Raw genomic sequence first — 15,198 nt, 5'->3', positions numbered from 1 at the left:
TGGACAGGGGGTGGCCAATTCCTAAAAACTGGGCCATGCAATCGGGAAGTGATTGCCGCTCTGTTTAAGCTGAAGGGGCAGCGATCGTGATCGTTGGGTGTGAGTCCCCAAGTACTGCAATAATCCGGAAACAGTCAAGGTAGGACCAAGCAAAACTAGTCTGCGCGGCTGCCACGAGCGAGACGACTTGTTTCCCGGCGTCGTGGTTGATCTGTAGATCGCGGTGCACATCGGGCAGGTCAGAGAGATTCTGAGACTCTTCACCGATCCTAGCCTCATTAGCGCAGCCACAGCAGTGCGTTCAGTACTTGCAGCCAGACATTGCGTGGAAGTGCGTTGCCAACCACGCCATGGCATGCATACCCCGCGCGATCACAGCACTGGAGACGCACACAGGCTCGTGCAGATGGCAGACCGCTTAGTGGCGTGGGTGTCTTGCAGGAGCGGGCCCACTGCGGGCTGCTGCCCTTGAGGCGTTCGTGAACACGCCGCACAGCAATGAGCACGATGCAGGTACAAAAGTCCTACTGAGTATTCAGGAAGTCCTTGCGATTTCTCCCATGTCTTCATCCCCGGTCTGACAACGGGATCCCACAGACCTCACAGGCGACCGGGCCTCAAGTGCAAGCGACCGGTTGAGATTGTCCAGCTAATGAGATCATCGGCGGTAACTGGGCGTTTCAAACCTTGGAAAACGCCGGATGACGAGACGGCGACTACAGTACCTGTCTGCATGCAGAGGCAGCCTGCCTTTCCCCCTGGCGGCGTCACTCACGTCGAAGCTGATCCCTACGCGTTTAAACCCTGGACCACTCATTCCAAGCGTTCATGCTGCGCGTCTCCTTTTCAACGTCGACGTTAAATAGTTTCGGAGACCAGTCCTTGTGTGTTTGTTCCTGGCCGGAAATTAAGAGGATTAAATGTCTTGCTATTGTGTGGAACAGACCATCCCTTGGTGCCTCTTTTGGGCGTTGCGTCACCTAACAGGGAAGGTCGCTTGACGAAGTACCGGATTCAGCATTCGGATCCCAGGAGCTCGGACAGGCTCCAGTAGCTTGTATTGAAAGTTCTTTCCAGCTTCGTATCGCCGCGTTCTTTTTTCCCCTTTGGACCTCCCTGCTTTCATGCTATAAATGTCAACGGCATGCGAAGCTTAAATTTGGTGCCTTCTCATGGTCAGGGGCTGTGCAGCTGTTGTACTTGGTATTGCTCATTGACTAGCTCATTAACGCTTAGTTGCACAGAGCCTCACGGATGCCCGAGCTGATGGCTCGGTGGCTGCAAACGTCTTCAGTTATGATTGGCGCGGCAGGAACGGACTTGAGACTGTGGCTTCAGACTGTGGCTGAATGAGTTTGTCAAGGCCCTCGTTTCTTCCTGGGAGAGAGCGAGATCGGCTATGTATTCAGACACATCAACCGTGATCTGGGAGGGTATTTTCAAGGTAGGTAGTGAGACATATTCGCCTAAACCATCTCGCACTCGCCCTGCCCTGCTGACGCTCTCTCGCTTTGTTTGTGTGTGCTTAAATCGAAGCAAGCGGAGCTTATTTGCAATCCGATAACAAGAGGTGGCTAATGGAGTTATTGCCAAGTACCGGCCGACACACCGAGGGTGGCGCGCCCAGTCATCAAGGTCGCGCGATGCGGTGCCTGAAACAGCACCTACGTGTCCCACCACCTGCTCCGGTCGCCTCTTCGGTGATCGTGGCCCGCGGCAGAGAAGAACTTCTTGTGAATCTCGGGGTTCTCAGGTGACAGACAACCCTTCCCCACATGCCGTCGAGTCATCCCTGCAGCGCATCGCACGGCTGGTATATGTCGAGCGAGTTTTTGGTTTGCCGGCCGCTTCATCTCATCCGATAAAGCTGTGCCACTCCCGTGATGTTGGGTTGCGATGTTTCAAGATTCTGCTCTCCTCCGATGTTCACATTCGTGTTTGCCTTGTGACGGCCAATTGCCCCCTGCCTCGGCTTTACCAAGTTCTTGGGCGACCCCGCCGCCGGGCGCATTGACCGCACCTTGATCGATTGACAGGCTATTTCGAGATTTTGTGATACGTCAAGGCATCGCAGATGTGCTTGGCTCGGCGTAATCACAGCACGCCGTCGCTCTCGCCTGGCAGTCGCTTCACCCGTCTCTGTTCCCAATCGTCGAGGTCCTTTGCGGCAAGTCGCTGTGAAACATGGGGCAACGTCAGCAGATGCGTCTTCGCCTTCAGACCGCAAGTGGTATGCCGCGATAACTCACGTAGTACTCGTCCCTTATGTCAACCTTGCGTCCCTGCCTGCCGACCCCGAGCTCTTCCTCCCGGGTCATCTGCCGCACTTTCCTGTCATATTTCTCGTATCGGATAGCCGTTGCTGGCGTGAGCACGAAGGAGCCTGCGACGATGATGGACATAAAAGGCAAGCCGAACAGGAGGAATGGGCGTTTCGCGAGTGCGGCTCGGTAGCGCGCCGCAATGGTGTTCGCATCGGCCGACGAGACGTATTTCTTCTTCGGGAACACGCCCATGGTGACAAAATTGTGGCTGGGATAAAGGGGAGGGTCAATGCACGTATTTGGAGGTAGCTGTTGCAACTGAGCAAGCTCCTTGGGCTGACAGTCCGCGGCGAAGTGTTGGCCTTGCTGGACGGTAGTGTCGTACGAGTGGTTTGCTCGAGAGAGCTGCAGAAGCTTTGCAGCGACTAGTGAAGAGCTCCCCACTCCCGAGATGACCTAAGCTGAACGGGCAGTAAATTCAGGGGCTAGGGTTATAGGGCAGGGGGGGGTGTCATATCAATGTTGCGAACCAAAGAATCACTCCCCAGATTCAATGCCTTTAAATCAGCCTCCTGACGGGGTTCCCGTCGTCTTTGATTACTCTCTCCTGAAGCAAGAAAGGATATGATGTATTTCTCCCGGATTGGGCTGGCATGTGTGACGTTGACTGCGAGAGTGGCTTGGTGCTGGGAACATTCAGACGAAGGAGCGCTGAAGACTACCCTTGCGGCTCATGATGTTGCTCTTGTAGCTTGTAAGTGCACTGCTTTTCGAGAGTGAACATCTGAACTGACCACTCCTCTGATCCTTAGTTGTTGCTGTAAGTATTTCATCTATCGAAATGGCATGACCCTTCAAGATTGGGCAGTAATCGCTGATGCCGGATTGTCTGCCAGCCAAGCGAGTGAGTGTCTCTTCCCGCTGATGTGAAGGTTCTTGGGACGCCGCTGACAACTTGAAAGGGCGAAAAGTCAGGCTTTGGAGACTGAATGGACGTCCGCTGCCTCTACAGCTGGCAACATACTTCTAAGTATTAACTGTGACGCTGAGCCGAGCATATGTGCCGAGTACGAGGCCAATTCTCGTCCAACTATACGTTTCTTCGAGAGCGGCGTTCCTGTAGCCACTTACTTGGGCCCTCGTCGAGAATCTGGGTATGTAGACTACCTGAAACCAAGGTTGTTGAGTCTTGACTGATAGTGTAATCATGAAGAATGTCGAACTTCATCTCTCGACTAAGGAGACCCAACGTGACCGAGATATCACCAGAAAGTCTTGATGCCTTCAGTGGCATCGATGAGACAGTCTTCGTTGGCTATATCGATTCGGATGACCACGCGTCTCGAGAGATCTTCTCAGGAATCGCGAAGCAGTATAGAGAGGAGTTCACGTTCGGGCTAGTTTCTGATGTTGCCTTCATCAAAGAGCGAGCCTTGATCTCGCCCACTATAATATGTCACCTAAAAAATGGAGGTACGAGGACGATCAAATCCTTTACGAAGGAGGCGGACTTGGAAAACTTTGTTATTGAAGCTTCAAGACCTGTGATTGGGGAGTTGACTCCGTACAACCAGCAGAGGCTGCTCAATGTGAGTAGACTGCTTAATAAACCCCCCCCCCCCTCCAAAAAAAAAATACTCCGTCTAACGATATTGCCTGCTCCAGCGTCAATGGCCCATGGTTTACCTGTTCGCACAGACCGAAGAAGATCGTCAAAGGTTCCGGGCGGATTTGCACAAGTTTGCTCAGGACTACTACGACTCCTTGACATGTGTGACTGTCGATCCACTGGAGTTCCCGGAGTTACTGGCGAAAATGGGGCTGGAGCCTGGTGTTTTTCCTTCAGGGGCTGTTCATCAGCTGTCGAAGGACAGGGTCTACCCGTACCCACGAGACTTGCCCATAGACTCGCGGTCACTACAGAAGTGGGGACTGGATGTTTGGCAAGGGCGTATCAAACCATGGGCGCCTCCCGGCGCAGCAACGTCTTATGACGATCCAAGCCCGACTAAGAAAGCGAAGAGGAAGGTCTCGCTAGCCAATATTCCGGGTGTGACGATCAGGGTCGCAGGGCATGATGAACTGTAAATAGATACCTGGTGCTGCAGTGGCTTGAGTCGGGTCATCGGCGGAGTCCGAATATGATGGTGGGTGATGGAGGGAAGGAGTGCGTGTGTGCTCGGGTCGAGGATCAACCGATCTTCAGGCAAATGATGGACACAGCGCCATTCCAAACTAAGATCCTCTCATCTGTTTCGCCATGCGTCAAATGACGACAGTAGCATCAACAGTTACAGAATTGGTGCCCAGATACAGTGATTCGATTTCTCAACACTACCCATTTGAGCGAGAATCATTTGGATCCTGGACGCTTCATTCATCATCCCACAACGGCCGGCAACACTCCCAAGGTGAACCCCCGCCCCCTCGCTCACGTCAAAGTAGCTGAAGTAATGGCAATAAGTACGTGAATGAGAATTGTGAATTTTCACGCAATCGGCACCCATGCCTCTCATGGGATTGCTTACCTTCAGTTTCTAGTCTATCAGCCTCCAAGAAGTGGATGTCGGAGAGATGGTACAGTGCGTGAGTGCCTGTGAGATTGAGATACAGGTGCCCAGCTGCTGAGTCAGCCCGCTAGATTAGACTTGACGTGCTACAGTACCACCTGCAAATTGAATCTCGTGACAGCGCGCCTGCTTATTTGACGCGTCGCGCTTGTCAACCCCATCAAACTCCTGCCCAAGGCTGCCGTTTCATTTGGCCCACGAATTTGTGCGGCGCCACTCTTTTGAGTGATCTTGAGATGAAGAGAACGGGGCAAGATGGCTGCCGAGTCCCATAACCGGGCTGCACCAACCTCTCACAATGCTGGGAACCCAATAGCAAACGCGAATGGTGGACCTCCTCCGTCCACCTTGGCTGCACAGCTCGCCGGTAACATCTCGACCTCAGCCAAGTCCTCGAGACCTGACGAGGCCAGCGAGCTCAAACGCCTGTTTGAGGAGATTGAGAGGGTCAAGAACAAGCCAGAGTCGTTAAAGACTCCAGACGAGCATGTGGAGCACAATCACATGCTGATCTACGTTTACGCCCGCGTCATTCTCGATGCTCTCAAGTGGGACGACCCATTCGCCGACCGCGAGCAGTTGAAGGCCGATGCCTTGACCGCTATCCACTTTCTCAAGGTCACCATCGCCGAAACACCAACCGTTCTCACATTTACTACGAATGGCTCAGCCTTCCTTCATCGAGGCTCCGAGCCACTGTGGGTCTGGCTGTTCCCCAAACTCCTCAGGATGCTCGGACATCCGCGGAGTATAGCCTTGTTATCTCCATTGGAATCACTCTTTCACTTTGTTCTCGTGACAGCAAGCACATCTGGCGGCCTATGGAATGTCTGCGATCCATTGTTTGGCTATCTGCAGGCAAATTTTCGGTGTAAGATGACTTCATCCCATAATTCATATCAGGACTAACCGCTACATAGCGATCCTGGCCCATCTCAAGCTGGCTTCACCAGCTGCTAAAGGGAGTGTGGATATTGAGCTACCGGACCACCATACCCTGGACTCATTACTTCCCCGGGGGACCTCTACGGATGCTGTCCGCTGTCCAGCTTATACCCTTGGTGATGCGGATCACGCCCTTCGGCATGCTTCATGTCTTCTGAAGATTTTGCATAGTGTTGCGGTGCCAGATGGAATGCCAAAGCAACAGGTGCCTCCTTTCATCAAGCACATTTCCTGGCTGGTGGATTGCGTTGAGGCCCTGAACGAAGAGCAGAGGCGATGGAGAGAATATGGCAATCACAACCCGGTTTCCCTTTTGAAACAAGCTTTGAGCCTGGTTTCTCCCCTCTCAGGCGTGGAGCAAGTGGTACTACACAAGTTGTATTCAGTCATCGTCTTGCTCACAGCAGATGTTGTTGTGCACCAAACAGGAGCCTCAGATCATCAGCAGGCCGACGCATCGGCCATGAAGGTACTGGCTTTGGCCCTTGTCCAAGTTGCTGATGTTGCAGCCAAACACAGACCTGTAGCCAAACTCGCTGCTGCTCAACTGCTCAAAGCGTTGGATCAGATGCTCACTGAAGGGATCGCCGGCGATGCTTCCGGGGATTTGCAGGTACGTTCGCTCTGACCGTTTCCATTGCAACTATAACCTAACCCTATTTTGAAAGCGGTCTATATCTCTGTTTCGCGAGGCAGTGACCCTCCCTGTACCACAACCATTCAGTCCCGAGCTCTCCCCAGGCTCTTTTGTGGACAGGGATTTGCGGTTCAAGGTACAATCTATTACGTCGAAGGCGCACGCGCCAACAGATCAGAAGCGGGCTATCAAACGGAGGAAAATTGCGCAGGAGTCATCGTCCATGCCTCACGTCCTAAATCAGCTCTCTCGAGTACTTCGTAAGCCTCAAGTGACGAGCTTGGGCCAGCTTGAAAGCCACATCTTGTAAGATCTGCAGAAACCGTGATGGTGAATCAAGCTGACAGCAAGGGACAGGGCGTCTTTTTCGAGTGAAAACGACGTTGTGCGTTGTTCGATCATAGAGCTGCTGGCCCGTATTCCTTGCGCAGCTGATGGTACCCTGAGCCTCGGATCAGTCGGACAACCTGGTCTACATTGCTCGTTTTGCTCCACGGCCGACAGAACGGGACCACGGCCGCCATGTACTGATCCTGTGGCTGTGACCTTGGCTGGCACGATCTTCACAGAGCTCATACAGATGTCAGCATTTCGCGAATCGCGTCGACCACGGGTCGTGGCTATGATAGCCCTCCGACGTATTGTTGTACACTCAAAAATCCCAGATATGTTGGATCTGGAAAAGTCGGCTATTGGCCAGTGGTGCTTATCAACCCTACAGAGCTCTCTCAGAGAGCTCCGCATTGCTGCCGGAAGAGCAATCACACTTTTTTTGCGGCCAAGTGTCAGCCAGGCTGTTGGCGTCCAAATCTTAAATCGGAATACAGCCAACGCTTTGGGGTTCTTAAGGTCAATTTCCGATAAAAACGAGCCCAACATCAATGAGACTTCGCTGATGGCTTGGGGCCAGCTGGGCAGGGTTGTATCGGATGAAGGCCTTAATCTTGTCCTGGTCAAAATGTTGGAATTCCTCGGCCATCAGAACCCTATCGTCTCTGCAGTCGCCTTGAACGAGATCACAAACCTCGCCGCCTCTCGGAGAACAACACCTCGACGCCTCTTGGAGCCCTTCTGGAGAAGTCTTGCATACTCAATCGTCAAAGACATGCTCACGCGGCCTCAGACTACACAAATGGTGGCAGATCTCTTGAGAACCAGCGTCACAGAGCTACTCCTGCTCATCCAATCTCATGCTTTGCCCTGGCTTGTGCTGCATAGGAAGAGGGACATTATACAAAAGTTTTCGGAGGCCAGACGAGATGAGCACTTACAAGACATGTTCCTGGATGAAACAAATTTGAGTGCCATCCTAGCACGTCTGTTCGTGCAGGATGATGCAAATATCGAACATTTGTCGATGTCGGCGCTGACCGATGTCTGCCCAACGTTCCGCGGCACGGCTCTCACAGAGGTGTTGAAGACCAGTCCTGTCCTGACGATCTTGGAGCTTCTGAGAATGAGTGTGGAAGGAAACGAATCGACGAAGGCTTCTGTAAGTTCACCGGGTCAATCTGCGCATCGAAATCTAATTAGCAACAGGCCCGCTCCGCACTCACTATGGTGGCAAACTTGTTAGTGATTGTTCCTCGCGATGGTAAGAGAAAGGGCGGCCACCACATTATCGGCCGCTTTCTCCGAGAGCATGCTCTTGGCTTGTCGGCGCGAATGGTAGAGGTCATCAACAACACCTCACCAGTTCCTCCGCCTATGCGGGAGCGCAGACTGTGCATTAGGGCCATGGAAGAAATGATAGTGTTGGCCAAGGAATACATGCGCATAGCACGACCACAGGTTTGTCCCCTCCTAGATGTGATCTCTGCTTCCTCCGCTGATCAAGTAATATCAGATATCCGTATGTCTCCTGTCGGCTCTGTCACTAGACGAATTGAGGACAACCGCATTTGCGTGTTGGCACTCGATGGTGACGCATGTTGGAGAGGAAGATGTCGAGGAGCTCATCGAAACCACGTTTTTCATCATCGGGCAATATTGGACTTGCTTTGCAGAGGAGAGCCGAGAAAAGAGCAAGGCTTTGCTGCGTTTCCTGCTCAACAACCACGAGGCAGTCCTGAACAATACCGTCTCCAAACTTCCGTCGCTAAGCCATATCAGTGAGCTCTCGGAGCTCTGGAACACACTCAACTCGCGCCGGCCGCTGCTCGATAGTCGCGCTGCCTTCGCCCTCTACATCGAACGGATACGTCACGAAAATGCTGGTGTCGTCGAAAAGGGTCTGCTTGAGCTCTCAGAGTATCTACGGCAGAATCAAGGTTACATACAGGCGTCGGCCATCAGTGAGCAGCCTGACAGCGTCGTGGAAGACTTGGCTCGAACATTGCTGGACTGCACTTCGAAGTACAACGGGATCAACTCCAATATTGCTCGAATATGCGCAGAGTGTATTGGCTTGATGGGCTGCCTCGACTCAAATAGGCTCGAAACCGTTCGAGAGCAGCGCGAGTTTATTGCACTCTCGAATTTTACAGATGCGGACGAAACGACCGATTTTGCTGCGTTCATTTTGGAGGAGGTGCTCGTCAAGTCTTTCGTGTCGACTACGGATTCTAGTTTGCAAGGGTTTCTGTCATATGTCATGCAAGAGCTCCTAGAGAGATGCGACTACAAAACAGCCGTTGGCCTGCAGGGAGCAGAAGGTGAGCGTATATATCGGAAATGGCTGAGTATGCCGGAAAGCGTGCGCGACGTCCTGCTTCCCTTTTTGACGTCCAGGTACAAGCTTGCGCCGATGCCGAGCATAAAGACCGAGTATCCCATCTTCCGCACCGGACGCTCATATGCCAACTGGCTCCGGCAGTTTACACTGGACTTGCTACACAAGGGGCAAAATCCTTTTGCAGACATCATATTTGACCCTTTATGTCGGGCTATCAGGGTCAAGGACTTGTCGGTCGCCATCTTCATGCTCCCATACCTCGTTGTCCACATCACTCTTGGCAACAAGAGTACACAACAAGAAAAGAATGCAGTGTGGAATGAATTGCTGTGCATACTGAAACAAGATGTGCCTGAAAATGCGTCTTACTTGGAGAGGGAGGACAAGAAGCTGTTTTGCGAGGTATGTGACCCGAACAAGATTAGTTGTTCTTTGCTGACCATGACAGGCTGTTTTCCGAGTCATCGATTATGCAATGAGATTCTTGCAGTTGAAGAGGTCGTCTCGACTTAGTAAAACCGATGAGAATAACCTCGCACTTATCCAGAAACGGTTGGATTCCATACCGCCAGAGCTGGTGTCTCAACGGGCCATTGACTGCAAACAATATGCCCGGGCTTTGTTCCACCTGGAGCCTCATATTTTGCGCCAGCAAGAGGAGCACGGCGATGACGCCGAGAACATCCAACAGGCACTTGACTCTCTGCAACATGTCTATGCCCATATTGACGAGCCCGATGGTCTTGAAGGGGTATCCGCCAACCTCAAAGTCATCGATCTCAAGCAGCAAATTTTGAGTCACAGGAAGGCGGGAAGGTGGTCAAGGGCGCAGACCTGGTGCGAGGTTCAGCTCGCGGAGAACCCGCACAATATAGACGTGCAGATTGATCTGCTGACGTGTCTCAAAGAGTCAGGCCAATACGGTAAGAGCAATATCCGTCATAGGGCCGTTGTTTGACGTTGCTGATACTGCACAGATGTGTTGTTGAACCATGTTGGAGGCATGGACACCGACGGACCCTGGATCAACAAGATTGCGCCTTTTGCAGTGGAAGCCGCTTGGGCCACCGGAAGATGGGAGACCCTCAAGAAGTATTTGGGTTCCTACAAGGCTGGCAATCATCTTGATGAATTCAATCTTGGTGTTGGATCAGCGCTCCTGGCCCTCAAGGATGGCCAGATAGAGAGCTTTGTCAACCAGATCCAGGATTTGAAGGAGAAAACTGCTTCTTCAATGTCGATGTCGGCTACTGCATCACTCCAAGCAGCTCATGACGCCATGTTGAGGTGTCATGTCCTAGCAGACCTCGAAATTATCGCCGGAGATCACAAGAGAGGAGCTAGCGATCAACAACAGGTCATGACCTCTCTAGATCGTCGGCTGGAGGTGCTGGGTGCATATGTTGGCAACAAACAGTACGTGCTGGGAATACGCCGAGCAGCGATGGAACTGATGAGGTGAGTACTAAATGGGCGGCCTGTTGAATCACCTCCACTGACTTCGAAAGGCCGAAATTTTCGGACGGAGATATATCATCCCTGTGGCTGTCTAGTGCGAGATTGGCTCGAAAGGCAAACTCGCTGCATCAGTCTTTCAACGCCGTTTTGCATGCGTCCCAGCTTGGAGACGGCTCTGCAACTATTGAAAACGCTAGACTGTTGTGGAAAGAAGGGCATCACCGGAAAGCCATTCAAATCCTCGAAAACGCCATCCAGACCAACTCGTTCATCGGGTACAACTTGGGACCCGCTGCTCCTACGTCGAGTAAAGGCCCCGAGGTGCAAAGAAATCTGCTGACTGCCCGAGCGCATCTCCTCCTGGCGAAATGGCAAGACTCCGCGGGGCAGACACACGCAAGTGCTTTGCGGGCGCAGTATCAGCAGGCGGCAAAGACGCACGCGATGTGGGAGAAGGGCCATTATTACCTCGGCCGTCACTACAAGAAAGTTCTTGAATCTGAGAAGGCCTTGAGTCCAGACGAGCAGAGCGATGAGTATCTCACTGGGGAAACAGCCAAGCTTGTTATCGAAAATTACCTGCGCTCACTAAACTACGGCACAAAGTATCTATACCAGACATTGCCACGGATTCTATCACTGTGGATGGATTTGGGTGCTCAGATCGACAAGGCTCCCGAAGGGAAGATTTCAGTGTCTAGGGAACTGTCCCAACGGAGAAAGACCTTGTTGCACGAGCTCAACAAGTACTTCTACAAACACATGCAGCGCATGCCTGCGTACATATTCTACACAGCAATGCCACAAATCGTGGCCCGCATTGCTCATCCGAACCCAGACATTTTTACTCACCTGCAACACATTATCATCAAGGTTGTGGAGGCACATCCACGACAGGCTTTGTGGGGCCTGTTCGCTATCATGACCAGCAAGCAGTCGTCCGACCGAACAAGACGCGGCATTCAGCTGCTGACTCAACTGCGCAACAGTAGTGGAAAGAGGGTGGACGGCTCATCTTATGACCTGAGACAGCTGTTAAGGATGGGCGAGAAACTCGCAGAACAACTGCTTCTGGCTTGCAATAACGGTGACTTCCAGAGCAACAGGACTACACATGCCAGCATTACTCGGGATCTCAATTTCAACCACAGGTGCACGCCCTGTCCGCTGGTTGTTCCCATTGAGGCATGTCTGACGGCCACACTGCCAACACTGACGGACAACATCAAGAAGCACAAGGCCTTTTCGAGGGACGTTGTCGCAATCGACTCGTTCCTGGACGATGTGCTCGTTCTGGGCTCGCTCGCGAAGCCACGCAGACTTACCGCACGAGGCACGGATGGGAAACTATACAACCTGCTGATCAAACCCAAGGATGACCTGCGGACAGATCAGCGTCTGATGGAGTTCAACAGCATGATCAACCGGTCCCTGAAACGAGACGCAGAAAGCAGCCGCAGGCAACTCTATATTCGCACCTACGCAGTCACCCCTCTGAACGAAGAATGTGGCATCCTCGAGTGGGTGGATGGGCTCAAGACACTGCGGGACATCCTCCTGGGTCTGTACAAACCCCGTGGCATTATACCCAACTACGCCCAAATAGCACAGATGATGAAGGAGGCCAGTGCGTCAGACAAGAACATCACACTCTTTACAGAACAGGTGCTGGGCATGTTCCCGCCCGTGCTGCCAAGCTGGTTCATCTCACAGTTCCCCAACCCATCAGCCTGGTTTGCGGCGCGACTCAAGTACACGCGATCATGCGCGGTCATGTCGATGGTGGGCACGATACTGGGGCTGGGTGACAGGCACGGGGAGAACGTGCTGCTGGAAGAGGGCAACGGCGGTGTGTTCCACGTGGACTTCAACTGCCTGTTCGACAAGGGCCTGACGTTTGCGCAGCCTGAGCGGGTGCCGTTCCGGCTGACGCACAACATGGTGGCGGCGATGGGGATCTACGGGTACGAAGGGCCGTTCCGGCAGTGCAGCGAGCTGACGCTGTCGATCCTGCGGCAGCAGGAGGAGACGCTGATGACGATCCTGGAGGCGTTCATCTACGACCCGACGCTGGACCTGCAGAGGGACAAGAAGCGCAAGAGCGATGTGGTGAGGCTGAACCCGACGAGCGTGGTGGAGAGCATCAAGAGGAAGGTCAGGGGATTCATCGGCGATGAGAGCATCCCGCTGGGCGTGGAGGGCCAGGTGGAAGAGCTGGTGAGGCAGGCGACGGAGCCGAGGAACTTGTCGGCCATGTATATTGGGTGGTGTGCTTTCCTGTAGGTCCAATTATGATGATTGAGAATGTGGCCATGATGGAGCTGTCAGCATGTGTGTACATGTGTAGCTTCAATAGAAACCTTGGGTGATGCACATCTGATGAGGATGGGTGCGTGCCTTGACAGAAACGGCATTTGACGCCAGCCCATTCCAATTCCATCAAAATCTCGAGGTTGATTGGTGGCTTTGCAATCTGTACCAAATTAATTCATCCCATATCTGAGAGGTTCTTGCGGCTGCCTCGTTTGTTGTTTTTACTGTTTCACGAGGTAGCCTATCTGGAAGCTTCAGGCACCGATTGCAGGGGGGGTTGGCTGCCTTGGGTGAGCTTGACGTGACGCCGCACAGCGCACAGCACAGCGCAGCACCGCACGGCACATAAACGCAACGCAACGCAACACACCGGGACGCAACGGGAAGGCGCCACCAGCACATCCACCCGCCACCCTCGTCTTTCATCTGCCTCTGCTCATCTCCATTTCAAAGGCAAAACAACTTTCCCGTCAACTCTTTCAAAAAAGGAGGACGCATCCCATCAACAGTTACGCTGTAAAGTCTCATCGTCTGTGTTGTTTCTGCGAGCAATCTCATCCCTCTGTTCGTGTCGCCGCGATCGACTTTTGATTCACGCGACCGCAGGGTGAGCGAGATAAACGTCATTCCCGTCTGCAGCTCTTTGAAAAGCTGCCTGCATTTTGTCATATCCCCCATCACACTCAAGCAACCTCATCCCCACGGCTGCAGAATAACGCTGCTCCCCTCTCGAGATCACTTTGTTCACCCAGCTCACATTTTTGAGACAACATACTCAAAATGCCTGCATATCGCATTGGTAAGCCAGCCAACCGTCCTCCCCGCGCCGCCCGCAGCGTTCCCTTGTTCCCCAGCGCGTTACAACCGCGTCACAATGCTCTCCTCTGACACCGCACCGATGCACTTGCAACCACGCAAAAAGACTTCATGAACCCCGCTGACATCTTCAAACAGAGGTTTCCCCCAACAACCGTGCCGGTTGCGTTGAAACCCAGCATAAGAAGGAGGGTGTCAAGATCACGAAGGGTGAGCCGCGCTTCGGAACCTGGGTCGACATTCCAGGTTCGGAGCATGGCTCCTGGAGGTGGAAGCACTGGTAAACCAAGCTCTTGCTCAACCCTGCCAGTGACTGGGCCAAAGTACTAACCTGTCTCCTTTCTCGTTCTCTAGGGGCTGTGTCTCTGGTAAACAGATCGAAAATCTGCGTGATGACATTAAGCAAGGTGACTCGTACGATTTCGACATGATTGACGGCTATGATGAGATTGGGTAAGTGTCGCCTGCCTAATCTTTGAGTTCATGGAGGCTGAGCACCGCTGCAGTGATCACCCCGAGCTTCAAGCCAAGATCCGCACCGCTATGATCGAGGGCAAGATCGCAGATGAGGACTTCAACGGTGACCCTGAATTCAACGTGCTGGGCCAGGCAGGCATCCGTGGCCGTGCAAGTAAGAAGAAGGCCGAGCCTGAGAATGGCGACGGCGAGGAGCAAGTATGTGCACTATACCCCTACTTGTCCATACGCTTAAGTGCTAACGTTCGTAGAATGGCACACCTGCCAAGAAGCCGGCCAAGAAGCGCGGTCGCAAGAAGGCTGGTGACGATGAAGACGACGAGGAAGAGCAAGAGGCGGCTAAGGCTCCTCCTGCTAAGAAAGCCAGGAAGAGCAAAGTCAAGAAGGAAGCCGATGACGAGGAAGAGCAAGAGGAGGCTAAGGCTCCTCCTGCTAAGAAGGCCAGGAAGAGCAAAGTCAAGAAGGAAGCCGACGACGAGGAAGACGCTGCGCCCGTCGAAGCTCCCAAGGCAAAGGGACGAGCCAAGAAGGTCAAGCCGGAGCCGGAGAGTGACGACAAGGCCGATGCCAAAGCTGAGGCTCCAAAGAAGAAGGGCCGCGCCAAGAAGGCTCAACCTGAGCCTGAAGTCGACGATGAGCCAGCCGTTGAGCCCGCGGTTGAGCAGCCGAAGAAGAAAGGCCGTGCGCGAAAGGCCAAGGCTGAGCCAGAGGCTACCGAGGAGGCCGTCGTTGAGCCTGAGGCTGCTGAAGAGGCCGAGCCCGAAGCTGAGCCTGAGCCTGAGCCTGTTGCTGTTGCCAAGAAGGGTGGCCGGAAGAAGAAGGCAACTGCCAACGGCGATGAGCACCAGGCCGAGGCACCTAAAGCCGCTCCTGCAAAGCGCGGCCGTCCCAAGAAGAGGTGAGTACGAAAATCATTCGCCATGTAAACACACGACTAAAAAATCACAGTCTCTGAGTTGGTCGGAATTGCCTCATTACGAACTTGCTTGGGACATGCGAGAAAATCTCAACGTCTGCACGTACCATTACCCGGCCGGGTCGATG

The 15,198-nt window shown here is 53.2% G+C and overlaps 4 protein-coding genes across 4 annotated transcripts; 3 read left to right on the top strand and 1 right to left on the bottom strand.

Moving 5' to 3' along the window:
- Window positions 1–2,094: 2,094 nt before the first annotated feature.
- Window positions 2,095–2,516, bottom strand: J7T55_011782 (cytochrome c oxidase assembly protein cox-16; the record flags this gene model as incomplete). The annotated part of the gene is made up of 2 exons (XM_053136601.1): window positions 2,095–2,175; window positions 2,250–2,516. 2 exons carry the CDS (start codon window positions 2,514–2,516, stop codon window positions 2,095–2,097), a joined length of 348 nt encoding a protein of 115 aa, XP_052999587.1.
- Window positions 2,517–3,478: 962 nt separating this feature from the next.
- On the top strand, window positions 3,479–4,352 carry J7T55_011781 (uncharacterized protein; the record flags this gene model as incomplete). Its single annotated transcript, XM_053136600.1, has 2 exons — window positions 3,479–3,853; window positions 3,930–4,352. 2 exons carry the CDS (start codon window positions 3,479–3,481, stop codon window positions 4,350–4,352), a joined length of 798 nt encoding a protein of 265 aa, XP_052999586.1.
- Window positions 4,353–5,089: 737 nt separating this feature from the next.
- J7T55_011780 (protein kinase rad3) lies at window positions 5,090–12,831 on the top strand (the record flags this gene model as incomplete). Its single annotated transcript, XM_053136599.1, has 9 exons — window positions 5,090–5,705; window positions 5,755–6,392; window positions 6,448–6,676; window positions 6,848–7,908; window positions 7,956–8,207; window positions 8,263–9,492; window positions 9,539–10,013; window positions 10,068–10,548; window positions 10,599–12,831. 9 exons carry the CDS (start codon window positions 5,090–5,092, stop codon window positions 12,829–12,831), a joined length of 7,215 nt encoding a protein of 2,404 aa, XP_052999585.1.
- Window positions 12,832–13,641: 810 nt separating this feature from the next.
- J7T55_011779 (kinase rad3) lies at window positions 13,642–15,056 on the top strand (the record flags this gene model as incomplete). The annotated part of the gene is made up of 5 exons (XM_053136598.1): window positions 13,642–13,660; window positions 13,816–13,957; window positions 14,032–14,130; window positions 14,184–14,352; window positions 14,406–15,056. 5 exons carry the CDS (start codon window positions 13,642–13,644, stop codon window positions 15,054–15,056), a joined length of 1,080 nt encoding a protein of 359 aa, XP_052999584.1.
- Window positions 15,057–15,198: the final 142 nt, after the last annotated feature.

The sequence above is a fragment of the Diaporthe amygdali genome, assembly GCF_026229845.1.
Source record: "Diaporthe amygdali strain CAA958 chromosome Unknown NODE_2_length_3802984_cov_64_841326, whole genome shotgun sequence".
NCBI classification, from domain to species: Eukaryota; Fungi; Ascomycota; class Sordariomycetes; order Diaporthales; family Diaporthaceae; genus Diaporthe; species Diaporthe amygdali.
This window is presented reverse-complemented; position numbering and strand designations above follow the sequence as displayed.